At 47.6% G+C, this 27,938-nt stretch overlaps 1 protein-coding gene across 12 annotated transcripts in view; it reads left to right on the top strand.

Moving 5' to 3' along the window:
* The first annotated feature begins 1,931 nt into the window (after positions 1-1,931).
* MAMLD1 (mastermind like domain containing 1) overlaps positions 1,932-27,938 on the top strand; it is a 134,448-nt gene continuing 108,441 nt past the window's right edge. For 3 of the 12 annotated variants that reach the window (XM_080991085.1, XM_080991083.1, XM_080991080.1), the window contains exons 1-2: positions 1,932-2,279; positions 22,168-22,230. In XM_080991085.1, the coding sequence (XP_080847211.1) occupies positions 2,226-2,279; positions 22,168-22,230 (117 nt within the window). In that variant the 5' untranslated portion in view covers positions 1,932-2,225. Of the gene's footprint in view, positions 2,280-4,657; positions 4,820-22,167; positions 22,231-27,938 lie in introns of those variants that run through there. The other 9 variants (XM_080991090.1, XM_080991089.1, XM_080991091.1 and 6 more) reach the window with 6 other exon arrangements.

The following is a 27,938-nucleotide window of genomic DNA, read 5'->3' as shown; positions in this document are numbered from 1 at the left end:
TCATCCTTTGGCTCAGGCAGCAAAATGTCTTGTGCCAGCCCAACTGGCAAGAGTCGCCACATAGACCCAGCTCCAAGGGCTCCCAGGTGATGGAGATTACTTGGGTACTTTTTGGTTTTGTTTCTCTCTTTGTTTTAGACATGAAATTGCCTTAATTTCCCTGGTTTCCCTACCAAGCACTAGGCATGTGGCATGTGTTTTGGCTGGACATCTTTTGAAACCTTCGCCTTGGAGATCCCATTGGACCCGCTGCTAGCAACACAAAATAATACCAAGAGTGTGGGCAAAACATATTGCTTGGAATAAACCTGGCACTGTATTATTTCTGATTATACATGCATATCTTTTTGGATGTAATTGCAATCTTCTGTAAGACACTTTGGGATATAATGCTGGATAAAAGTACGCCGCATAATTAAATGCCACCAACTATTATATCCTTCCAGGCCATCTTTCTCAGGATGGGACTGGACTAGACAATTGTAGGGCCCCATCTTATTATCCGCACTATTTAATATCTACATGAAATTGCTGTGGGAAGTCATCCAGAGGTTTTGATTGTCGTAAACATTCAAATGGCTCCCAGCTTGACCCCTCTTTTGTTCCTGAGCCCAAGGATTTCTTAGCACACAATCAGTTTTTGAAATCAATGTCAAACTGTATGTGCATAAATGAAGTTACAGTTAATCCAGGCAAGGACACATCTCTAGCTGGCAGTAGAAAAGCAGGTGCACCATCTTTATCCACAGTCACTCCCACTCAAGCAGTTCAGAGATCTGGAGCACTCCCGATCTGGCTCTCTGCTGGCAGGTGGCAGGTGTCACTTAAGAGACAGCAGCTCCGCGGAGCTTGTGCATTCACGATGTCCGACTCAGACATGGTAAGTTTGGCAACTAAAACTTAATAATCCAATGAAGCTCACTAGGATTTCCTTCCAGTTTAGTGGGTGGGATGGGTTTTACTAACTTGGGAGTAACTTTCACTGGGGATAATTACTTCTCTGTGGATGTACTGTATACAGGATCAAACTATTGCGGGAGCGATCGCTTTTGAGCAGACATTCATAGGATTGCACTTAGGTATGGGAGCTCGCAGTTTTCTCGCAGTTTTCTCCCTGAGCATCCACTGGCCAGCTCGGAGGAAACCTCTTGGGTACAAGCATGTTTTGCAAGCATAAAAAGCATCCAGATTTTTTGGCAGCCGCCTGCATAATCCTATGCTATGCACCTCTGGAAGCAAAGGGACGCGCTTTACTGGCCAGTAAACTGGGAGTGAGGGGCTGGCGGCGAGTGAAGTTAGTTAGCCGCCGGCTGCGCGGAAAGTGTCTATCTACACCGGGCTCTTCCTTAAGCCTCCCAGACATGCTCGAAAGCAGAGAGAGAATGAATGAACCTTCTTCCACATGCGGTCTAGCTTACGATATTATTTTTGTTGGTTTCTAATTAGTTTGGTTAAGTATATAAATGAGGTTATCACCTTTGTGTGTTGCGGGGGCGGGAGTTGCTTCTGCGTCTTTAACATCAAGCATCCTGGCACCGTTTAAATGAAGCAAATGTGCATTTTTATTTTTCTGGCAGGGGAATAAGGGATGATACGGAAAGCGTCGCCTCTTGTGCCGTTTCTGGGGAGGCAGATTTCTGTTGGAAACAAGGCACCGGGAGCGGGGCAACTTTTTCTTTTTAAGGAGGTGACAATTCTGCGCGGAACTCAGCAGCCCTGCTCGCCGAATTAAGCGGCTCTTTGCGCGTTAAAATGCAGCGCGGAGCTCTCTGGACTTGTCGCTTTTTACGTTAAGGTGGCACAACGATGTGCTCCTTCCCCTTTAAGACTGGAGTTAGGCTGCGTGTGTGTAAGTGTAAGGGAAAGAGAGCGAGCGGCGGCGTGTCTCCTCCTCTCCGAGTGACACAGCAGTTAGATATGCCCTATCAGTAACTTCAAGCCCACAAACTCCACCTCTGACTGAGGAAACTGTGGGCTGAGGGAAATGTAGTGCGCGAAATGAGACAGACAGTGAATCATTAGCAAACTGCAACGCCAGGATGAACTTGTCGGGAACCTAAGAGGCGAGGGGAAACAAGCGCCGAGAGTCCCTCTCTCTTTCCCCACCTCCCTCCCTCCCTCCCTCCTTTCTTTCTTTCTTTTTTTTTTCTTTTCCTTTGAGCGCTGCTGGGTTTCGTCCAAAACAATCAAACTGGATGTAAAAGCTGGTGGATCACCAGTCCAAGATGCTTCTGGTTTCCCCGCGGGTAGATGCACCACGCATGGAGCCGCATATTCCAGTAAGTAGACTTCAGCCGGGCGGGCAGGAAGGGACGAAAAGTCTCGTTCTTAGCTAACGTCTCTGGGCACCGGGATCCCAAGAGAGACTCTGATGAGAGGGATTTAGTTCCTGGGATGGGGAAAGTGATCCTTTCCCACCCCCTTCCCGATCCGTGCTGAGGCTGTGCGTATAGACAACCGGGGCAGACGGCGCTTTCGCATTTTGGTGGTGACTTGGAAGCTTCCTGTATTTATTATTATTTTTTATTTTATTTTATTTTATTTTTTCCCCCGTCCAGAGTGCGCTTGTACGCCTGCGTGTGTCTATGTCTGTGTGTCCGTTTCAGCGTCCTAGTGCAATTTCTCGCTATGCTGTGTTTGTGTTTTAAAATGGTGGTAGATGGAGATGATTTCTTGCCGTCGTGTGGCTCCTAGGAAAGGAAGAAAGGAGAGAGCGGGGGGGAAAGTAGGACAGGCTGGCGTGCCTGTGGAAGAAGATCGGTTTCAAGGGAGGCAGACAGAAGTGCAGCCCCTTTCCTGCATGTCTGGCTGGGAAGCAGCTGCCGCTGGCAGTGGGAGAAAAAGAGGGGCGACGACGCGCTCAGCCCGCGCGCGCACACACATACAGTTTTCGTCTCCCATCTGTGTGCTCGCCTGCCACAATCCCGGAATAGTTTTGTTCCTTAGGCAGACACACTGTGCTCGACCTACACATCTCCTCCTCGCCGTTCCACCCACCCGCTCCGGCGCTTGGGTCGGATGAGCAGTTTACAAACGCAGACCTCCCCGCAAATAGCCCCTGGCTCCCCGGGCACGAAGGTGCGGTGATGAATGCAAAACGATACTTTTTATTGTGATGGAGGATATATTACGGCTTCCCTTTCGACATGAAAAATGTGTCTCAGAATCAAGTCTGGAAAGGAAGTAGCCTCTGTCTGACTTTAAAAAAAATAAAAAAATTATTATTATCCTAGATTAAATGCTGACTGCACAGAAGACTTAATAGGATTAGGTAACTGCCAATACTCCCAGACCTCGAAGCTGCGGTGGTACCCCTGTGTAAACAGAGTCATACAGGAAGGCTTGTTTTAGCCTGATTACTGGGATGGGGGGCTTTCCTTAAAACTTGCATCAAACAGAAAAGCATGAATGAACAAAACGTGGTGGGGAGATGTTCTCTAAAGGCGCCTCCCATGGAGCGTTGCTATATGAGATGCTCTAATAAAACGACCTGATCGGTGGGTACCTAAAAAGGCTAGATCATCGCTGTCTCGCTTTCAAAGGTGAGAAGTGTGATAAATATATTAAAGTCAGAAGCTTCCTTACATTCGCGTTTCTCTTCTCCCTCCGCCCCCCGAAAAACAAACCATCACACTACCGTAGTTTGCGAGCTCTTTGGGGCAGGGACTCTTCCTGCGCTCCGCTGTGCTCTCGGTGTGATGCACCTTGGTAGAGTTATATTAATAAAGATGTTAAACAAACCGGCAAGTGAAGCAGCCTGCCAAAGTTACCCCGTGGGGGTAGGGGTGGGGGTTTCTGCAAAAAAAAAGAAGAAGAAGAAAAAGAGTTACGTGTGACTGAAAAGCTGTCTTCCGGCATTTTAAACACTAATTAGTCCAAACTCTGACTGTGTCTTTCTTGCCTTGTGGTGAGTTCTTCCTCGTTGGGTTTCTTTTTTTTTTTTTAATCCACCCATGCTGACTCACTTTTTTTTTTAAGTATTTTGATTTCTCACCCTGTGATTAAGAGGTGAGGTGGAAGGAGCCACTTTGCGGGGTAAACAAGCTGCTTGTTGTTGATTGGGCTCTCCAGCTGTCTCCCTTGTTTAACCCAGAGGAGGAGGAGGAGGCTGTTGCTGCTGCTGCTGCTGCTGCTATTGCTATTGCTATTGCTTGGCTGATTAATTATTAGGCTCGCTCTTCTTCCTCCATTACAGTCTTTGACCCCCTCCCCCGCTAAATTAACTCACCACCCTAGTTGTTGGGACCCCCTCTTTCCCCAATAAGAGACTGCTGGGGAAATTGCGGGGGGGGGGGATTTGTTTGGGTGGCCTTTGGCTGCTAGTTAGTCTTATATTCCCAGGCAGTACAGCATGCTTTTGTTATGGGTTTACTAAAAGGGAAGGAGAGAGAGGTGTGTGTGTGTGTTTTGGGGGGTGTCCTGTAACCAGGGTGATTAGGGGGAGAGTATTCCTGCTTGGAGCGGAGGGGGGTGGCAGTTCTCCTTGGAAGAAGCCCGCTTGTGCTTTCTTTTCAGAGTCCTCCTCCTTCCTGGAATAATAAATTTAAAAGCTGCTTTCTCTCTCTTTCTCCTTCTCCCTCCTCAGCAGGCTGAAGCTGGGAAGGGAGGGGAGGAAGGGAGGGGAGATGGCACAACGTCTGCAAAAGATCCTGGCGTTTGTAACAGGAGATTAATAGGTTGCAGGGGCGTCTCTGTTGCCATTCTAGCACGACCAGCTCGGTGCTTCCCCTCTCTACGATTCGCAAAGGCTCGGGGTGTGAGTGTGATGGGGGCTAGTATCTTTCTTTTTTCTCCTCCACCTCTGACAACTGAAAACAAGGTAAGAGTCTTACCAGCTTTGCAAAGATGGTACCCAGAGGAGCCTCCTCGCTACCCCTGCACAAGAGGTGGGGAGCATGACCTCTGACATAAACCCCTGTGTGTTCCCATATTTCCTTTGCCTATGAGATTTGCAAAGGTGGAGATTAATGATTGGACTGATAATGCTATTCTTCTACCACCTGTCTGGAAGGTGTACTCTCTGCTAAAGTTGGAGAGAGGGGACTAGGGAGCTTGCCTGCTTGTCTACCTATAACACCACTGGTTTAAGCTATTCTCTCTTCTTTTCCTGTTCTTCCCATTCCTGGCTGTTCTGGTTATTGGGTGTGAGAAACAAGAAACCATGGCTCAACGCAGAAACCACTCTTTATACAGTGCCAACAGCATGCATGATGCTAAACATGTGTGCTGAATAAACTGGCAGGTGTCTGTCCCAAAGAGCTTGCAACTGAAACTGGGAAAGGAAAGAGGTAAGGGTTATTAAGTGAACCACTGCCTCCTTTGCCCTAGAGAAGGGAAGCAGCAGCTGTGCTCCTCCGAATGTTTTCTGATTGCTGTCATCACTGACCATCAGCAACTCGGGCTGGAGATTGGAGGTTCTGGAGGGTCACAAGAACCATGTCGCAAGTTCAGAGGCTCTGAGGTCAGATGTGAGAACCTTGGCTTGGACTGCCCACAGGTGAAGCAATACAACTCTGTAGATCTGGGCAATATATTGCCCAAAACCAGTTTGAAGTTCAGATTGTGATATCGGTTTCATAATTTTTGACCTGGCAATATATCACGAATCATGACGTGTTTGTGTTTTTGTGTGTGTTCCATGCAAAAATCACAATGTGGGAAAGATGAAGCCAGCCAATGCTTCTCTCAATTCCTGCAGCCCTCTTACCTCTGCTGGCTCAGCTTCCTCTTGTCTCCTGCAGGGGGCAGCGAATCACAAAGTCAGGTGTTGGCAAAAATCACGATGCAGGAAAAATAGTGAAGGCAGCCTCCCCATAGCTCCATCCTTATTCCAGGATGCAATATTGCAATGTTTAGGATGCAATATATTGCAATGTTTAGCTGGTGATAAATCACAATGTTGAAAACCAGATATTTCCCAGCCCTATTCTGAACATGCTCCAAAGTGTGTTATAGGCTTCACACACTCAGGACAAAACTCTTAATGCCTTGGTGAGTTGATCAAATCAAACCCAGTAATGAGCCTTTCTAACAGATAGTTCTTTATCTTATGGCAAGCTTCCCAAAGTTGACTGGGATTGTATAACTTATTTATTTCTGAGAGAATGGGCCAGGAAGTGACCATGTTTTCTTTTTTCCTACTCTTTGCAGTACAGTAGTACCTCGGGTTAAGTACTTAATTCGTTCCGGAGGTCCGTTCTTAACCTGAAACTCTTCTTAACCTGAAGCACCACTTTAGCCAATGGGGCCTCCTGCTGCCTCTGCGCTGCCAGAGCACAATTTCTGTTCTCATCCTGAAGCAAAGTTCTTAACCCGAGGTAATATTTCTGGGTTAGCGGAGTCTGTAACCTGAAGCGTATGTAACCTGAAGCGTGTGTAACCCGAGGTACCACTGTACTGGTGGAGGGGAATCAGGGCTGCAGAATTTACTCACTCTAGCTAGCCTGACAAGCCTGATCACACCTTCCTGAGTTAAAAAATAAAAATAAAAACCCACCCATCAGAGAAGCTCACTCACCTGTGAACTGAAGAGAATTCCTGTGTTTCCTTTTTGTTGTTTGTTAACCTCCTTCCACATGTATTTTATACTAAGGCAATAGACAAAATATTACAAAAACTGCTTAAAAAAGTTACAGAACAGTCGCAAATATAATAGAAGCTGAAAAACAATACCAAGCAGGACCCCAGTGGGAGAGACCTATTCATCCAACTTGGAAAGAAAGGACAAGATTTGGTACCTCCTCCTTAAATATTCCCCTGCCAACCTAGCAGTTCGAAAGCATGTCAAAGTGCAAGTAGATAAATAGGTACCGCTCCGGCGGGAAGGTAAACAGAGTTTCCATGTGCTGTTCTGGTTCACCAGAAGCGGCTTAGTCATGCTGGCCACATGACCCAGAAGTTGTACGCCAGCTCCCTCGGCCAATAAAGCGAGATGAGCGCTGCAACCCCAGAGTCGGTCACGACTGGACCAAATGGTCAGGGGTCCCTTTACCTTTACCTTTACCTTTACCTTAAATATTTCTTCTTTTGACAATAATTTGTTTTTGTATAGTTGCTTTTTTAAATGAATCTTCTCAGTAGGTTCCCTGTATAAATACAGTGGTACCTCGGGTTACATACACTTCAGGTTACACACTCCGCTAACCTAGAAATAGTGCTTCAGGTTAAGAACTTTGCTTCAGGATAAGAACAGAAATCGGGCTCCGGCGGCGCGGCGGCAGCAGGAGGCCCCATTAGCTAAAGCGGTGCTTCAGGTTAAGAACAATTTCAGGTTAAGTACGGACCTCCAGAACGAATTAAGTACTTAACCCAAGGTACCACTGTACAGTAGTACCTCGGGTTACATACGCTTCAAGTTACAGACTCGGCTAACCCAGAAATATTACCTCGGGTTAAGAACTTTGCTTCAGGATGAGAACAGAAATTGTGCAGCGGCAGCAGCAGGAGGCCCCATTAGCTAAAGTGGTGCTTCAGGTTAAGAACAGTTTCAGGTTAAGAACAGACCTCCAGAACAAACTAAGTTCTTAACTCGAGGTACCACTGTATAGGTGGTATCATCATCATCACCTTTTGAAATTCACCAGGCACATTTTGTACCTGACTATCAGCTACTTGTGACCAAGTGAAGATAACCAGGTGCCAGGATGGCACCTGATGTCTCCCCCATCCTGGAGGTGCATGCCTGGGGATCCTTAGATCTTGACTGTTTTCACACACTAGTAATGCATCCTGTAGAATTCTGTCCATTATATTTTATCTGCACAATCAGAATGAAATTCAGGAACCAAAGAGTCTTATTGAAAATTAAGACTTGAGAGACGCCTTGCCTCAAAATGGCAACTAGACATTCCGCTTTGGGTGACTGTGATTTAAGGAGCCATTTGGTGCCTAGCATATATATATCTGAGTTTCTAACACTTATTATTATCTTGTTGTCCCGTCCCCTCCCCCCCCCCCCGGCTTGGTGCCCTGTGTGGTGGAACTGCCCGCATCGCCTTAAAACTGGGGCTGCCCTATGTCACCCTTTCACCAAACAAGATTCCCTGGTAATACATTGTGTTTCTTTCATCTTATCCACCCCTCTCCCATGCAGCACAGTTCTCTCCTAACCCCATCACCACTTTATCTCCAATCTGTGAAGAGGGTGGGCCTTCCAGATAGGGATTGGCCCAAGGCTACTTGGAGAGCTTTACGGCTGGAAATGGGGCTCAGTCCCGGGTCTCCAGTTCTGGTATGTCACAATGCATTGTAAACGCCCTTCCCTCCAAAGCGTTTAGTGGTGGGGGTGGTATCTGTGGAATGAAGGCTGATCACCTAATACTGGCTTGAGATACCTCCACTCCACAGCCATATATATATGGGTATGGGAGTCAGGCACCAGAAATGGCCTCATCAGCTGTTGCCTGAAAACCTAGCTTTTTCAACTAGCAAGGAGTTAAGCAGAGTAACTTGGGAGAAAAAAAATATCATTTGACTATTATATAATTCTCTAGTGTTTCTATGTTTAGCTCTTTAATCCCTTGTTAATTCCTAATGCATGCCAATTTTTGAGGCCCCCTTGCTTGGGGGAGGAATTGGCCAGTGAGTCCTAAGGGCACTCACTCAGATGGCTTGAAACTTTGCTGGTTGAAGGAAATTTATAGGCCACTCCCTAGAATCCTGATTAAAGGAGATGGGAAATCATTGTGTCCTGTAGAAGTGTTAGCTGATGTCACCAAATGATGGTATGAAGGGCTGTGCATGGTCCACGATTCCATAACACATTATGAAAAAGCACAGAGTTTGATACTGACCACTTAATTGGGCATACATTTAGTGTGCCTGTTGGTTTAGTGGATAATGCCTGGTGTTGGGCACCAGGGTGCTAATGGCACACACAAGGAACATCTTAAAAGAGATGCCAGCAGGTCAGAGAAGATGGGGACTGCGAAAGAGAAGGAGTCATATTGTCGCCGAGAGACCACCACGTCTGGCTCCTGAGTTGGTAACAAGTCCTACTGGTGGTCCACCATGTCTGCCCTTTCCAGGAAAATCTTATTAAAGGTAAATTGATGCAGAATCTTGATAGATATCAGAAGCTTGTTGGAGAGTTAGATCTAGGGCGGGAGCTGCCACATTTGGCAGGGATATGTGATGTGACTTGTTCACAGTATGTTCCGCCTCCCATATGGAGGCAGTTTTAAAATCATATCTGTTGTGGTCCATTGTGAGGATCAGACAGTCTTCATTTAAGCCTCTTTAAGCAAGCTACATAGAGAAGCTTGTTCTGGTGTGAAAGTTTCTCAGTCACTGCAAAGATCTGCTAAACATGACTGACTGACCATGGCACAACAATTGGCACATAGTGCAATTGAAAGCGGCTTCCACAAGGCAGCCACAGTGTAGGCATGGGCCAGGTCTGCCCTACCCCCATTATATAAGGGAACAAGCCCCTTCCAGTGCACTGTCCATTAACAAATGCCCCCTGAGACATTTGGGTTAACTGGAAGCCCTGATGTTCAGATTACTCCATGACTCCTACCCTGTTGATTTCTTGCAGCAATCCTGGGCCAGGGCCAATTGTCACCTTTCTACTCTATCCTCTGCATGAACTCTCTGGTTAAGCTGGGACTTCACACTTAAAATTTCCAGTTTATCCAGGGGACCATGCATTGCTGACTCTGCAACTCTGCAACAGCAAAAAACGAGCATTGAAACCTGGAGGCTTCTTTTATTGTTCCTCCTATAACATGAAGCTAGTGGGAACATCTCTCTCTGTGTGTGTGTGTGTGTGTGTGTGTGTGCGCGCGCACATGCATGCATACAGTAAGTGTCACTATGCATAATATGAGCAAATACCAAATCAAGTGCAAAACACAAGCTTCCCACCTATATTTCCCACGTCCCTCCTCCTTCCGCCTCTCCCTGCCTTTGTGCTTCCCTTCTGGAGCAAGATTATTGGAAACTAAAGCTGCTGATGTGAGAGATGTGACATATGGTGTCTCCATAAGAGAGAGAGCTGAAATGGCCTTGAACCTGCCGGACTGACCAGCTGTTTATTGCCCACAAGAGCAGTTAATAAGCCCTTCCCTTAAAGAAACATCTCTCTTTCTCCCCCACCCCCCAGGTGCTCACTAGTTTGCATACTAAAGAGGGGGGTTCTCAATAGGAAGAAAAAGTAATGGTCTTGTGTACTGCTTAGCTGCTGGCTGCTGGCATTCTTCCCTTTCCCCTGGGCACCTGTTTGCATACTGCACACCCCCAGTATGCAAGCCGCTCTGTGACTTGTATATCTTTATGATTTAAAAAAACCCAGTTGCAAACCTCTCATTTGTGGATTTTAATGCTTGTGAGACAAATATAACTGTAAAGAAAGTATTGATTGACTAGCAAACACCTAGACTTCAGTAAGTTCCACCCTACCCTTTCATGGGGATAAAATATTCCTTAAATAATATGAGCTGCGCATGAGCGCAGCTGTTCTCTTTGTCACCCTCCCCCACCCCAAAATTCTATTCCTGCCATCTCTCTTGCCCACCTTTTGTTAGATGCCGCACAGCCCAGGTTGTGTGGTGATATATAACCTGGAGCATGCAGAACTGCACCGGCACTTAAAGTGCAAACACTTTAAGCCGCTGCATGAAGGAAGAGGCAGGCAAGAGCAGAAAGGAAGCCAAAATTCTCATAGTTTTGGCAGTGACCCCTTTCAGTGCTCCTGTATGTTGTGTGTGAGGGGAAACAATTTAAGGAAAAGATGCTTCTGGTTGGGAGGAACGGGGAGAAAAGGTGACAGGGAAATTCCACGTTAGGAAAGCATTAGCAAAGGGCGACTTTAATGTTTTCCTGCTGCTGACGTGGGTAGTGACACAGTTGTGTGGGCTGAGAAGGGAACGTCGTCGCGGAGCTTTAAAACTCAACCAGGAAGTAGTCTTGTTGCTGAGGGATGGAAAACAAATATGAACCAGCGTGTCTTCTAGGTGAGGTTTGCAGCTGCTCTCCAGTGCAGGGAAGGCTGTTTAATGTACAAGTGAAAGCAGAATTCTAATCTCCCTTCTATTTTTTTTTTTTAAAGCAAACCCTTCTGAATAATAAGCAACAATTTGGAAGGGGAAAGAAACTCATATTTGGCATCTTAGAAACAAAGTGTAGCAGAGTTTCCCCAATATGCCTACGGCAGAAAGAGGTAAAAATATGTGGCACCTTGGGGAGTAATGGGTTCATTGTGGCATAAACTGCCTTAAGCAACAGCCTGTTCTGTCAAAAACAAGAACGGACTCCCTATCCAACTTTCCATTGCATTCAAAAGACACTTCATTGTCTAAGAAATATGTTTAAAGAATGGAGAGTGTGGGTAGAAACAATTAATACACAATAGGCTGAACCCTGTGTTTTGGTATCTGAATCACTTTGCCTATTTTCCACCCCTTTAGACTCGCTAAGACCATGCTTTGTTTTGTAAGCTCTCTATCCACCATGAACTTGTCTTTACCAGATATTGCTGTCAGAGTTTTGTTTCAGCAACAACTGGTTATATCTAATTGCTATTCATTGGATATTTTGTGAATACAGTGGTACCTCGGGTTGCAAACGCTTTGGGTTACAAACTCCACTAACCCGGAAGTAGTACCTTGCCCCAGGATGAGAACAGAAATCATGCACCGGCAGCAGCGGGAGGCCCCATTAACGAAAGCGTGCCTCAGGTCAAGAATGGTTTCGGGTTAAGAACGGACCTCCAGAACAAATTAAGTTTGTAACCCGAGGTTCCACTGTACTGACAATTGTCAGCATGCAGAGGTCAGGCAAAATTTGGCCCGCTACATTTTCTTTCCATTTAAAAATGTAAACTCATATGCAGCCTCTGAAAACTCAGAGGCACAAGAACATCCCCTTATTTCACACCCTTGGATTATTCTCCCAGACTTTCCCTGTGCTACTGCCATATTTTTGCAGGTGTGGAGGACAATTATTATAGATCAAGGTGGGTTGGGTGATTGTGGACACTGCGGTCACATAGAGGAATGCAAGAAGATTTGGCTCATGGGATTAAAATCCACTAGGATTCAGTAGGGCTTGCACAGGAGAATTTGCAGTGAAGTGTAACCATGTTAACAGAGGGGAGAAGGATTTGGTTTTTCTAACTAGGGCACCAAACTGTGTTGAGCTGGGTCTTTTTCTGATTACTCCCACTGGTCCTAAGAAGTATGCAATCAACCAGCCATGATGGTATTCAGGAAAAGCACCCAAACAGAATTGTATTCCAAGTTAATAAACATTGCATGAACTCACAGCTCCTGGGTTGAATTGATAGTTAAGATTAAGACATATTCAGATATTCTGCAGATATCTGAATAGGTCTTAATCTCTGCAATTAAAAAACAACAACCCTAGTCTATTTGAATTAGTGTGTTTGAGGAACAATAAAAGAAATGTTGAAGCAAGCTGAGCTATCCATGAGCAAACTTACCAAATGTGGATTCTAAAATCAAAATCTGATCTCAGATTTCCAGGTGTGTGTTTTTTATGTGTGTGTGTACAAAAATACATTCTGCTTTGGATGTAACACTGTTTTTAAAGGAAATGCTGGATGCAAACAGTCTCATTGTTCACTATTCAAGAGTGGCTAGCGATGCAAAAATGTGCAGGGCAAGGTGCTTGTAGGTTATGATTCATTACTAACTGGTTTGCTTATTTAAGGAAAGATTAATATTGTATATTGCTCAGTTCTTCTTATTCCTTTCTGTAGAGGGAGCAATATCCAATCACTGCTCATTAGCAAGCTCTGCTGCCCAGTTCTCTTGCATGGCCTGATACTTTAAAAGAAAAAGGTACAGGTATTTCAAATTGAAAGATTTGTGTGTCTATGGCTGTGCGTCAAAATATTTTATATCAATATTGATTGATTTATTTTCAAGGGGGCTTGTTATAAAGAGGGTGCTTTTATCCCCCTGAGCTCTTGGGCAATTATCTCAGTGCCATAAATGTTGATACGCACATAATGGATGTAACTAAAAAATCTCCTTATCCAAGCAGAAAATGCTGGGTGTTTGTTGGAGCAGATAGAATGCTGAGAGTGTGAATAGACAAACCCATATGTTGTTGGTGAAAGAGATAAATGATGGACGAACAAGAGTTGGTTACTATGGATCCCATCTCTTAAAAATATACCTGCTTCAATGCTATTGATGGGTAATCCAGTTGCACCAGTTGATTGCAAGCCCACACACCCTTGTTTTTCTGTTCTTTGTTTATAATAGTTCTTGGGACCCAGGCTGCAGGGAAGGTCTCCTGCACAATCTCAGTTTTCCATAAAGAGAATATTAGTTGCAATGGAGCATGCACAATCCTGGTAATCTTATCTCCTTGAGAATCTTAAAATATTTCAGATAATCTATCCAAATGAGGCAGGCAGCCTAGTTGTTTCTGAATGTGTGGATGGTGCTGTAGTATTGTTTATTTATTTATTTATTTATTTATCTATCTATCCATCCACCTGTTCTTCTTTTTATTTATTACCTTTAAGTCCCAGAGTGGATTGCAGCATGGAAACAACAATTTTAAAAAGCAATTTGAAACAACTTACAATCACAAAAAGTGTCAAAAGTCAGGGCCAATAGGAATGGCTTCAGCATTCTCTGCAAGCTATATAATGAAGGTGCCAGACATACCTCTGTGGGGAGGGGGTTCCACATTTCAGGAGTCCAACACCTGAGCCTCTGAGCACAGACCAAGGGGGCTGCCTCTGCTGATTTGCAGAGGGGCAAGAAAAGAGAACAGACATGGACCAGGAAAGTGTGAACCTTATGGGGCGTAAGGTAAGTGTGACTCTTACTGTCAGGGAACTGACATCGGAGCGAGAGGTGAAGGGGAGGCTCCTAGATGACGCTGGAGAAGGACCCAGCAGCAGGGGGAGAAACAGCTCAGTTGAGGGGGAAGCATTTAAGCGCAACACCAGGGATAAAGGGGGGCAGATGGGGGAATCGGAGAGAGGGCTCCAGGACTCTTCACTGGAACTCAGTGAGGAGGGGACAGGTCCTCCGCTACCCACGCCCTCCCTGCACAGAAGACTCCCGCGCAGTGAGAGGAGGAGGAGACTGGGTGTCAAACAACTTTTATGTTGGAAGAGGTTCAAGAAATGCCCACTGACGGATTCTGCCAGCGACTGAGGCAGTCACAATTAGAAAGGGCTGTGCAGTCAGAAAGGTTTAACAAGGCAAATTAGCCTAGAGAGGCACCACTTTACGCACGAGTAACTCATACTCATCACAGCAATCCGTCAGTCCCTGAAAGTTGCTCATGCGCAGCAGCAGGCAGGCTGCATCATGAGCAAACCCAGAGAAGCAAGTACCCAGGGGGGAGCAGCTGGAGGGCAAACGCTGGTGGAGAGGAACCGAGAGTTGGAGCAGCATGTGGCCATTCTGACGGTGCGGCTGGACGAAAGGCGGTCTCAAGATGCACAGGTCAGGCCCACCCCCATAGCAAGGAAGGTACCGGGACTGGTGCACAAATTTGGCGGGAAGCCGCAGGAATATAGTGCGTTCCGAACGGAAATAGAGTACGCATTGGAACTGCAGCATGACGATTTTGAAGACGATGCGGCGCGGGTGGCATATATCGTGGGTCACCTGCAAGACGGGGCCAGGGAATGGGTCAGGCCCCTTATGGCGACGCAGAATGCCGCCATGCAGGACCTGAGGAAATTCTTCCAGGCAATGGACGCAATGTTTTCCAGTGATGTACAACAAAGTGTGACAAAGCGGGAACTGATGAACTGTAAACAGGGGAGCCAGTCAGGTAGGGACTACTGGTCGTGCTTTGCCATGATAGTTCACCGCCTCGGGTGGCAACTGGACTCCGAACCCATACAAATGTTATTCGAGGAGGAACGGTTAAGGATGAACTTTCCCGCGCACCCCGCCCACAGGGGATGGATCAGCTGACCAAGGCTGTGCTTGCGATTGGCGTGCGGCAGGAAGCGCGGGCCCAGGAGAGGCGGGAAGGGAGAGAGCAACGTTGCCATGACTACCGCATTCCTGAAATACCAAGGCAGCCTTCCCCGCCAGCAGAGCCAATGGAAATAGATGGGGCACGCGCGCGGGAAGTTTCAAGCGCCAGCGAAGGGCGCAAAAAGGAGGGAAAGGATTGGAAAACCACCAAGAAGTGTTTCCTTTGCCAGCGGCCAGGACATTTTGCCAGAGCCTGCCCTCAAAGAAAGGCCTGGCAAGGAATGGTGGGAGCCGCAGGGGGTGAGGAGGAGGTGGTAAAGGAACAGGAACAGGGAAACGGGAACGCTTGGCTGCCAATCAAGGGGCACAGCAGCCAGGCCAGCCACCAGTAAAAGTGCCCCAACCAGACCCCCCCCCAAGGCGGCAATAGCCATCGAAGTGGTGCTAGAACTCCCGAACGGGCACCCAGTCAAGGTGAAAGGGATGCTGGATTCAGGCAGCTCATGTAATTTCTTCAGCAAAGACTTTGCATTAGAGCACCAGCTCCACTTACTGCCTTTGGATTTTCCCTTGCAAGTGACCACCATTGATGGCAGGGAGCTTCTAGGAGGGGAAGTGACACACCAGACCCCACCAATGAGAATGAGGGTGTCCAGGCACTTGGAGACCATCGCCTTTCACGTCGCCTCACTAGCAGGGCCCCCAATAATATTAGGGATGAGCTGGCTAGCACAACATGATCCAGTGGTGGCGTGGCATCAGAGGACAGTCACCTTTGGGTCAGCTTACTGCCTAGAACACTGTCTAGGGGGGGAAGCCCCAAGAATGACCGTGGCCAGGGTGGCTGGGATGGCTGTGGAGCGGAAAGGGGAGGTGCCGCCGCAATACGCAGATCTGCAGGAGGTCTTCAGCGAGAAGGAGGCAGATAGACTGCCACCCCATAGGCCCTTTGACTGCCAGATCAACTTGCTTCCGGGGGCTCAGCTGCCAGTGGGTAAGCTGTATGCCATGTCGGACAGGGAGATGAAGGAGTTGCGAGAATTTATTGACAAGAACCTGAAAAGAGGCTTCATAAGAGAATCAAAGGCAGTGGGGGGCAGTCCGGTGTTCTTTGTGGACAAAAAGGACACAAATAAACCCAGGCTCGTAGTGGACTATAGGGCTGTCAATTTGGTGTCAGAACCCGTGACCTTCCCAATGCCCAGGATTGACGACATTTTAACACGAGTGAGGAAAGGCAAAATTTTTACCAAGCTGGACCTCAGGGGCGCATACAATTTGATCAGGATGAGGGAGGGGGACGAATGGAAGACCACAATGTTCACACCCCTAGGTGCCTTTGAGTACTTAGTTATGCCTTTTGGATTACAGTCGGGTTCCGCCTGTTTTCAAGCTTTCATGCACCACGTGTTGGGGTCTCTGCTGTATAAGAACTGCGTAGCCTTCTTGGACGACGTCTTAATTTATTCGGACAACGAGGAGCAACATGTTAGAGACGTCAGGGAAGTGTTACAACGACTGCAGAAGCACCAGTTGTGGGTCAAGCTGGAAAAATGTCAGTTTCACGCCAGAGAAGTCGAGTTTCTGGGGTACAAGTTGTCTGACAAAGGCTTAGCGATGGACCCAAGCAAGGTGCAGGCAGTGCTGGAGTGGAAGGCTCCCAAAACACGGAAGGACGTACAGAGGTTCCTAGGGTTCAGCAACTTCTACAGGAAGTTCATCAAGAACTTCGCCCACTTGACAGCGCCCATCACGGATTGTCTCAGTAGCAAAAAGAAGTTTGTGTGGACAGAAGAGGCCCAGCAATCCTTTGAAAAACTGAAGAAGGCGTTCGCATCGGAAGAGCAACTCCTGCACGTAGATCTGGAGAAACCCCTGAGGCTAGAGACCGACGCGTCCGACAGAGCCGTAGGGGCAGTCCTTTTGCAGCCAGGGAGGGGCAAGCAGGAATGGAAACCGTGTGCCTTTTTCTCGAGAAAACTGAGCAAGTCGGAGCAAAACTATACAGTGTATGACTGCGAACTGCTGGCGATCTACGCGGCCTTTCGTCGTTGGCGTCATCTACTGATAGGGGCGCAACAACAGATCCAGGTTTGCACAGATCACAAGAACTTGGAGTACTGGAGGACCGCATGAGTACTCAACCAGAGACAGATTCAATGGGCACAGGAGTTCTCCAAGTTTTTCTTTGAAATCCGATACGTGCCCGGAGAGGAAAACGTAAGAGCAGACGCTCTCTCGCGTAAACCGGAGTACCTGGAAGGAGAGGGGCCGCCGGAGAAACGACACGTGATCCCCGAGGACCGATGGGTGTGTGGGGGAACTTTGGTGGGGAAACGAGAACTAGCCGGGCTGACCAGAAACGACGTGTTCGCGCAAACTAAAATCCGGGAACTACGAGACGGAAGAGGGACCCAAGAAGGGTTTGAGGAGAAGGAAGGGGTACTGTACTATAGGGGAGCGGTGTACGTACTGGGGGAGACCCTGAGGGGAAAGGTACTCAAACAACTCCACGACAACCCCACAGCAGGGCACTTTGGACAGCACAAAACCATGATGCTCGTGACCAGGCAGTTCTGGTGGCCCAGGGTGAGGGAGGATGTACGGGAATATGTACGGGGGTGCGACCGCTGCCAAAGGGCAAAGGGGGAGCGGGCTGCCCCCGCAGGATTACTGGAACCCTTACCCACGTCGGGGAAACCCTGGGAGGTGGTATCCATTGATTTTATGACCGATTTGCCCAAGTCCCGGGGAAAGACAGCGGTCATGGTAGTGGTCGACCTACTGACAAAAATGTGCCATTTTATAGCTTGCTCACATGCTGTAACGGCAGAGGAAACAGCCCGGTTGTTTGTGGAGCACATATTCCGGCTGCATGGCGCCCCCTTGAGGGTTATCTCCGACCGCGGAAAACAATTTACTTCCCGGTTCTGGAGGAAGCTCATGAGCTTGCTGCAGGTGGAGGTGGGTTTCTCGACGGCGAGACACCCAGAGACCAACAGGCAAGCAGAAAGAGCGAACAGTATACTCCAGCAATACCTACGCTGCTACGTCAGCGAGAGGCAGAATGATTGGGTAGAAAAACTGGCGCTGGCTGAATTCGCGTACAACAACGCGGAACACGTGTCCACGGGAATGAGCCCATTCATGGCCAACCATGGGTGTCATCCCAGGGCCTTCCCAGGGAGTGGGGAGGAAAACTGGAGCGTACCCGCTGCAGAGCAGTTTGTGGAAGAAATGGAGGCCCTGCACCAGCAACTTAAGATGAACTTGGAGCGGGCCAAGGAAACTTACAAGAGGCAGGCAGACAAGCACCGCAGGGAAGGGGAGACCATACGGGTGGGGGACCGGGTGTGGTTGTCCACCCAAGGGCTACCTTTCAAAGGGGGGTGCAAGAAGTTGCAGCCCAGACGGCTGGGACCTTTTGAGGTAACACAGCAAGTTAATCCCGTGGCATTTAAGCTCAAGTTGCCTGATAGCATGAAAATACACCTGGTTTTCCACAGCATAGGGAGGGGCGGGAATTCCAGGGGCAAGAGGGAGAAGTCACCACACACCCGCAGGTAGAAGAAAGGGAACACCATCACAGGGCCACAGAAATACTGGACTCAAGGTGGCGAGGGCGCCGGGTGGAGTATTTGGTAGCGTGGGAGGGGGAACCTGGGTCCGAAAACACATGGGTTCCCACGGAAGCCTTCAAGGACAGGTATCTGGTGGAGGTATTCCACCGCCGGTTCCCGGACAAACCCAAACCCCTGGAGAGATTCTGGGAGGAGCAATTTAGAACCACAGATGATGAAGAGGTTTTTGAGGGATTTTCTGACTCCGAGGAGGAGGGAGGAGAGGTTTCGGAGGAAGAAGAATCAGACTGGGAGGACCACCCCGTTGGCAGGTGTAAGAGCGGGTGGGAAGCGGGTTTTGAATCCACAGAAGATGGTGACAGTTCCTTCCGGGGGTTCCCTGCCTCGTCGGCCGACGAAGGGGACAAAGTTGATCCCACAGGTCGGTCCAGGGGTGGAGGGGATTCTGGGGGGGAGGTGGATGTCAGGGAACTGACATCGGAGCGAGAGGCGAAGGGGAGGCACCTAGATGATGCTGGAGAAGGACCCAGCAGCAGGGGGAGAAACAGCTCAGTTGAGGGGGAAGCATTTAAGCGCAACACCAGGGATAAAGGGGGGCAGATGGGGGAATCGGAGAGAGGGCTCCAGGACTCTTCACTGGAACTCAGTGAGGAGGGGACAGGTCCTCCGCTACCCACGCCCTCCCTGCGCAGAAGACTCCCGCGCAGTGAGAGGAGGAGGAGACTGGGTGTCAAACAACTTTTATGTTGGAAGAGGTTCAAGAAACGCCCACTGACGGATTCTGCCAGCGACTGAGGCAGTCACAATTAGAAAGGGTTGTGCAGTCAGAAAGGTTTAACAAGGCAAATTAGCCTAGAGAGGCACCAGTTTACGCACGAGTAACTCATACTCATCACACTTACCTTAAACTCTTAAAGACATTTCCACTTCTTTCTCATGCAAGAGGGAAGTTTGCCAGTCCTCTTCAAGGACAGCCCCACGTAGACCACATTGCAGTAATCCAGTCTGGAAGTTGCCAGAGCATGGAGTACAGGGGCCAAGCCTGAAAAGAAAAATCACTTAAAGCAATATATACCGGTACTGGGGTGGTGCTCTGGACTGGCAACCGTTTTATTGCTTGACCTATGGCCCTCGAGATGTTGTTTGACTCTGACTCCCATCAGCCACAGCCAAGCGGGGCCAGTGATCGGGGATGATGGGGGCAGTAGTCCATCAGCATCTGAAGGACCAAGTTAGCCCCCTGTGCTTTATTCTGATAGGAATTTCAGATTGGAGGATTCCAAAAAAGTTTGGATGGCTCCAAAAAAGTTTTGGAACTTTGGAAGTTCCAAAAAAGTATTAATTTGTATGTAACAATTACTGGTTTTCACTGCTTTTTTATGACACCTAAAACAGAATGAAGGCCAGAACTATCAATTTCCTATATGGTAGTTTGGAGGTAGCTTGTGTTTTTCTTTAGGGAGAGGGAGTGGTCTTAAGGTATGTGTGTTTTTTCTTCTTAAGTCACTAATTTGTCTCAGATTTCAACAGTCTGCTTTTTTATGCAGGTGTGTCTGTTCTTATCTGAAGGATTTTTATCCTTCTCTTAAGCAACAATGGGGCTCCCAGAGCTGGTTGCAAATGCTGGTGATAAGATGGTCCCTGCCCTCTGGGCTTACGAACCAAAATAGAGACACACAAAAGGAAAAAGGGATTGGGAGGAAGGAGGGAGAATCAAGCACTAGTCCTTGTAATGCCCAGCTGGAAGGAAAAGATTTGGACAAGGAGGAGACGCCCTGCAACCCCATCTCTGCAGCAGCCTGATGGGGGATGGCCATGGAAATCAAATGAATTGGCCTGCAGTTTGGCAAGTTCTCTTGAACAGACCTGCAAATGCTTACTGGGCTGGGAAGAATAAAAGGAGTCATGGAAGGCCTGATTAATCCACACTGCCTGTCCGGTCAGGCCTGCCTGCCTGGTCCCTCTGGCCATGGTTAAAGGAACACCCTACTCCTGTTCTAGACTGTCCCTTAATGCCTTCACTCTAAATAGTGTGGTGCAGTGGTTAGAGGGTTGGATTGTGACCTGGGAGAGACTAGGGTTCGAATCCCCACTCAGCTAGGAAGCTCACTGGGGGACCTTGGGCCAGTCACAACCACCATCTCTTTAGCCTAACCTACACCACTGGGTTGCTGTGAGGATAAAATGGAGAGGAGGAGAGCCATATGCACCACCTTGACATCCTTGTAAGTTAAAGGTGGTATAGAAATGCAATCAATCAATCAATCAATCAATCAATCAATCATCAATCAATTAATCAACAGTCTGTCAGTGCTGCATGTATCATGCCCCAAGATCTACAGGCAGGCTCATACTGGTGGTGGTGGGGGGACGGCAGCTGGGTACACTCAGTCTGGGCCTCGGAGGTCTAAGCTGGCCAGGGGTGGGGCACCAAGGGCCTGCTGGACTTATGCTGTCATGCCAAGAACAAGACTCTGGTCACAGGCCTCGGACAAGCTCTGGACAAGCCTGTCTTTAGTTCTGCACTGGGTATTGCCAATGCAACGCACGCACAAATTCGTAGTGAATTATCCATATACAGTGGTACCTTGGGATGGAAACGGGATCTGTTCTGGAGCCCCATTCGCATCCCCAACGGAATGCAAGGCGCGTCTGCGCGTGCGCAGGTCATATTTCACTGCTTCTGCTCATGCGCGTGACGTCATTTTGACCGCCTGCGCATGCGTGAGCGGTGAAACCCAGAAGTAACGTGCTCCGTTACTTCCGGGTCGCCGCAGAGCGCAACCCGAAAGCGCTCAACCTGAAGCATATTTATCCCGAGGTATGACTGTACTACTGGTGTGTCCCTTTGCTCTGGACCAGGCTACCAATTTGCATTTGTTAAACGAGAGCTTGGATTTCTCCTTGCAAGATCCTCAACTTTTATGAGGCTTTTGCTTTCAGTGCTGGCCTGGCAGAGCATGCTGGGAATGCCTGTATTTTTTAGCATGCTAGGCAGGCAGAAATGCACCACAATATCCTTTGCAACTCTGCACTGATCCCTGAGTGTGACTTTCCACTGTGCTGGTCACTGTCTGGAACTTGGGCCCCATCATCTTATCCTGTACTGCCACAGGATCTTGGGACATGTGGTTGGGGCAGCAAAATGCCACAGGCCAGCCCTCCTTTGTCAAGTAATATCACAGCCACTGCTGCTGCTGCTGAAGTAAGCACCGGAGAGCTTGACTCTGCATGCTGCTTTGATGTTCCAGTACTGTGCAACTGGATTGGCAGATCAGCATTTTTGAAGGTGTGGGGTGGGTGTGGGGAAGGCAAAACTGCAAAACTGCTTTTCCTTCCCCTGTGGAGATTCATAGAGCTCTGGAACAAAGGCAGAAAGAGTTAGTTTACATAGTGTGCTAAGTCAAAACTAGTGCGTCCCTTTAACTAGGACTCTGGGATAAAGCTCTCTCAACACTAAGCACGAGCTGTTGCCAAGGTTTGTTTGGTTTCCTAATTAAAATGGCATGCTAAGCCCAACCTTGGCTTAGCTCAGTGAGGCCCCGGCAGCAAAAAGGTATGGGAGCCCATGCATTGGCACGGCTTCACTAAACTAAGGTTTGTGTTGTGGTTGTGGTTGTGGTTGTTATCATAAACAACATTAATATACCACCTTTACCTTCCAGTGGTCTCAAGGTGATGTACACGGCTCTTCTCCTCCACATTCATCCTCTCAACAAACCTGTGAGGTAAGAGATGGTGACTGGCCCTGTTGCCCTTGCCATCATGGTGGCAGCACGGGCACAATTAAAGTACATTTGTGACAGAACTGGCAGCACTGTGGGTGTGACAATGGGGGCAGTTCATGGGGGGCTGTAGTTATGGGGCAAGGGCAGTGTCCGGGTGTTTTGCCAACAGCAACAAAATTTCTTGGACCAGCCTTGCGCCAGGCCTAAACTCAGCCTAGACCGGGAAACTGCAGCTTGCCCAAAGTCAGGAAAAAAACTCCGCTGCTGAAGAGGGTTTTGAACCAACTCTCTGGCTACTGGCCAGTCCTACTGAGGCACTTGAGCTGCTGACATGGTTATTCTGTGGAGGGAGAGCCCTGGGGCCCTGGTGTGGTTCTCTCCCACGAGTGCATGCAATCCCTGTGATTATCTCAAAAGTGGCTTGCAGAGGTAATAATCAAATTTGCACAGCCCCAAGTCAAGCCACAGCGGTTAGGCTAGTGAAGAATGTTCTGCATGTTTACTTAACAAGCTGCCTGGGCTCTCATATTTCATCAACAAATAGACTTCTGTCACCAATCAGTGATAAATCTGGTACTTCCGAGGGTTCATTTCAAGCCCTTGCTGTTCTCTTTGCCAGCTTGTACCATGTGAAAGGCTTGGCAGCCTTACTGATAAAGTGGTATTTATCCAAACGCTTCCTTGGGCATATCCTGGAGTATTAATGATTTGGTGATCTGATATTTCAGCAGTATGCAGAATCATAAATGGATGCTGCAATGTCAGAGGTATCTCTCTCCCTCTCCCCTTTCTCCTTGGAATTTTCTTTAACAAAAAACAAAAAACTACTTGCTGACTTTGCCTCTGCCATTCTTTGCACTCTTCTGTTTGAAAAGAGACAGCTGGAGGTTCAGTCTGTTGCAGCCATGATAGGGATTACCTCTGCAGGGGGAGGGGGCATTGAGGTGGACACAGTAGGAAAGCTATAATCACTGCTGAAGTCTAGATTTGTATGTTTTCAGAGGTGGTGGTATGCAACAGAAGTGAGCCAAGCGAGAGGAGAATGACTTGTTCTGATTCATGGTGCTTCTGTGACTCCTATGCATGCATAATTTTAACCATGGTTTGTTTCCCCCCAACTACGGTTGAATATTATGTCTGACAACACCCGATACATGTTCTAGGCAGTTCCCCTGTTTTTCCAGCTCTCTGCTTGCAAAGCAACAAGCCACTTTTGTGGGTGTCTTCCTCTACATTAGTGGGGTAGGAGAGCTGAAAAAAATGTCACATCTGGCAACCAATGTGCCCCTTTGGTTTCAGAGAGTAAGTATGTGGGTAGTGGAGTCTAAAAATTTTCATGGCCCTCCAGTGGCCATGGTGGCTCATTTACCAGAAGTAATGTATTTAGCGTTAACTGGAAGTGTATACTCAATTCTGACCAAACTAAGCCTCCTAGAGCAAAATATAAATCCGGGGGGCTTAGTTTCGTCAGAATCAAGTACCGTATTTTTCGCTCTATAGGACACACCGGACCATACGACGCACCTTGTTTTAGAGGGGGAGAACAAGAAAAAAAAATTCTCCCCATCTCTGCTCAGTGCCCCTTCAGCGAAGCGGCAGGAGAAATGGAGCCCCTTCCATTTCTCCTCCCGCTTTGCTGAAGGGGCGCTGCGCAGCTCTCCCTCTCTGCTGAAGCCAGGAGAGTCTTCCTCTCCGGGCTTCAGTGAAAGGAACCTGAAGCCTCCGGAGCACAGCAGGAACTTGCGCTGTGCTCCAAAGGCTTCAGGCGGCTATCCCTGAAGCCTGGAGAGCGAGAGGGGTCGGTGCTCACTGACCCCTCTCGCTCTCCAGGCTTCAGCGAAAGCAACGCAAAGCCTCCGGAGCGCGGGGGAGCGCTTCCTCTGCTCTTCGGAGGCTTCACATTGCTATCGCTGAAGCCAAGGAGCCTGCATTCGCTCCATAGGACGCACACACATTTCCCCTTAATTTTTGGAGGGGAAAAGTGCATCCTATAGAGCAAAAAATACGGTATATAGTTCCAGAGGTAACACTAAATACATTACTTCTGGTAAATGATCCATCACAGTCACTAGAGGGCCATGAAAATTTGTCCTGAGTTTTTTAGACTCCTCTACCCATGTACTATCTGAAACCAAAGGGGAGCATTGGTTGCCAGGTGTACAATATATTGGCATTATTTTCAGCTTTCCTCCTGACTACATGCTCTCCTCATTCAGGAAGCTTTATGTTTGAGATTCTAATCAAGATTAAGACAACCAACCATGTTTAAGCATCATCTGCACTGCACTTACCTCCCAAGATGACAGTTTTTATTTCATTTAACATATAGGGTCTGCTAATTGTGGCAGTACAGTGGTACCTTGGGTTACATACACTTCAGGTTACAGACGCCGCTAACTCAGAAATAGTGCTTCAAGTTAAGAACTTTGCTTCAGGATAAGAACAGAAATCGTGCTCTGGTGGTGCGGCAGCAGCAGGAGGCCCCATTAGCGAAAGTGGTGTTTCAGGTTAAGAACAGTTTCAGGTTAAGAACTGACCTCCGGAACGAATTAAGTACTTAACCAGAGGTACCACTGTATGTGCTGAAAAGCAGAAGGTGGTCCACATAATTCTCTACACATGTTTATTCTTTTCTCCTGGCTGCCCCCCACCCTACACAGACACGCATTTTCAGTGGATAAAAATATAAGAAGCTTTCTTTTAGTAAATCAGACCATTTGTCCACCTTGGGCTACATAGCCTAAAACTTATTTTCTTAAGCCTGCTGGATCAGGCCAGTGCCCCATCTCTACCATCTAGTCCAGTATCCTGTTCTCACAGTGGCCAACCAAATGCTTATGAGAACAGACCTCCAGAACAAATTAATTAGACATTAATTAATTGGACATTAGACATGGCCCTGTGCTGGAGCATCTTCTTTTAACTGGAACTGCCAGGCATTGAATCCAGGAGTTCATGCATGTTTCCACTGCCCTTCTCTTACCATTTTTTGACACACAAAAAATGCTCATTGTGTTCCAAGCTTCGCTTTAGCCAATCCTACCTGTTGGAGTTCACCTACTTTTATCGGAGACAATTTGTCTCACACAGACACACCCACCAAATTTGAGCAGGTAGTGCCAAATCGAACCTCATGTTACCTCTGCCCTTGATCATCCAGTTTAGCGAGTAATTATAAGGTAATGTCAGTCTATCAATAAGAATTAGCTTAATACCAACAGCTGCCAAATGAATTAAGTTGATGAGAGAGAGAGAGAGAGAGAGAGAGAGAGAAGACTACACCAGAACTCATAGGCTCTTACTAATTGCTTTACTTAAGCTTTTATAATGAGTAGCTAACCTGTGGCTCTATAGATGATGCTGGACTACAGCTCCCTGACCATTGGTGAAAGCTAATAGGGTTTGTAATCCCAACATCTCATAGAATCTCATGGAAGGGACCCTGAGGATCATCTAGTCCAACCCCCTGCAATACTGGAATATGCAGCTGGATTGAACCTGCAACATTATTGAGTGTCCGTGTGTGTGTGTGTGTGTGTGAGAGAGAGAGAGAGAGAGAGAGAGAGAGAGAGATCTGCCTTATTTTTCCAAACTTAGTTGTGGTTGAGGGTTTTCTAATAACTAAACATAAACATGTTACATGTTCAAACAAAGCATGCACTTCTTGGAAATCATGTCCTCCCTTAAAGAGGGCACGTGTGGCGGTGAGACCTGGAAACCGATCCCCTGTGTTGTGGGTGGGTAAGATTGGTCAGCCACAACACCCAATTGGTAGGTCCCTCGATGCTGGGTTTAATCTGGCCAGTGGGGTGCAGTCCAAATGGATCGAGGGACCTATATATACCCATGCACGTGACCCAGAGCTTCCTCTTTCGGCGCGTGCATTCAGAACACCTGCCCACCTCTCTCTACTTTTAGGGCATTTTGCGCTTGACCTTGCTATGCCATCGTGTGTCATCTGTCGTTGGGACAGGGGAACGGCAGGAATTTTCCCCACTTGGCTGATTAGCTGTTGCCATTTGGGTTTCACCTGCCGCATAGCAAATCGTCACAACTTGTAAGGTTGTGGATAGGCTCTGATTCAAGTGATAGGGATGGGAGAATGCTCTTGCCATCCCTATGTGAAGCATATTCCGTTAAAGGAACCCAGGGACTCAAATGGTTTGGTCAACCCCCGAGAGGGGGTTGTGCCTGTGCCTGAGTCCAGGGGGACATCTGGGTGGCGGAGATAGTCCGTTTCCGATTTTTCACTTATCCAGGTGTTCACCCTTGGCTGACCTATGCTGGAACCCTGGGTCAGCGCTACCTGCATGGCAGGGAGCTAGTCGAACCAGAGTCTATGCAACCACTCACTTTCTGTCATCAATAAAGTTGTGGCCTAAATTCTGCTAAAAACCAAAACTAAAATTTGGGTCAAGTGTGAATTTATATAGAGGGGAGGTTTCTGGGTCTGAATACGCAAACATTGCAACAAATCCCATATACTTCAGGAAAGGAGGTACTGTACATTACTATATAGTGGAACCTCGGTTGTTGAACGTAATCCATTCCGGAAGACCGTTCGACTTCCAAAAATTTCTACAACCGAGGCGCAATTGCTGGTCGGCAAAATCCATTGAAAAAATGGAGAAATGTACCTCGGAAGCTGTCCGACTTCCAAGGCACGTTCAAATATGGAAGCATTCACTTCCAGGTTGTTGGCGTTCAACTGCTTTACAATTTGTAAAAAGACAGCTGTGTAATTGTATTGCCTACTTTAAACTGACCAGTAGTGGCTCTCTGGGAATCTTTACCCACCCTAATGTGTGTCACACCCCCAGTGTTAGAAATTAGCCAGGCACCAGGCGCATTTTGCACGTGGCTTCTGACCACTTTTGACTAAGTGAAGATGACTTGGTGCCAGGATGGCGCTTGGCATCTCCACCATCGGGAGGTGCATGCCTGGGGATCATTGGATCGGGACTGTTTTCACACACTAGTACCCCATCCTGTAGAATTCTATCAGTTATAGTTCATCTGCACAATTGGAATGAATTTCTGGAACCAAAATGCTTTTTCTTACAGCAGGTATAAAATATAGTAAAAAGAGGTCGGAATAGGCCAATATATATGTGGACTGTCCCTGGATCAAGCGACTTTTCTTCTTTTAAGTTCTCAAACTTCTTAATTTAGTACAAGGTTGCCACCTGAACTAGCCAGATGTTTAACTTGTAATCAATCACAGTCAGTCCCATCATTTGAAAAACAATACATTGGAGCCGTCTTGCCCCAAAATGGCAACTAGACATTCCGTAACTTAGTTTAAAGAGTCATTTGGCACCTAGCTTATATACTGTATCTGAGTTTCTAACGCTGCCCACCACTGATGTGTAATCTGTGATGTGTAATCAAGCTGTCGTTGGAGTATGCTTCTCTACCATCACTCCTCTGCTCTTTGAGAATCCTTGATGGACTGCAGCCCAATGACAAAGTTTTCTCTTTACGTGAGTAAATAATTCCAGGATGTTTCTGTTGCAATAAGAGGGGCCATTCACATTCAAGAAGTTACTGTGTTTTCCTCTGTGGAACTCTGAAACCAGAGAGATCAACCCTGTTAAATGTGTTTACATGATCATTATATTCCAGGTTGAACCAAAGGTGCATGATCTTGGCAAAGGCAAGGCTGTCTGTCTGACGCTTCCCACTCATCTCAGCCTCTGATTCATCCC

The sequence above is a fragment of the Podarcis pityusensis genome, assembly GCF_964106645.2.
Source record: "Podarcis pityusensis genome assembly, chromosome: Z".
Taxonomy (NCBI): Eukaryota; Metazoa; Chordata; class Lepidosauria; order Squamata; family Lacertidae; genus Podarcis; species Podarcis pityusensis.
This window is presented reverse-complemented; position numbering and strand designations above follow the sequence as displayed.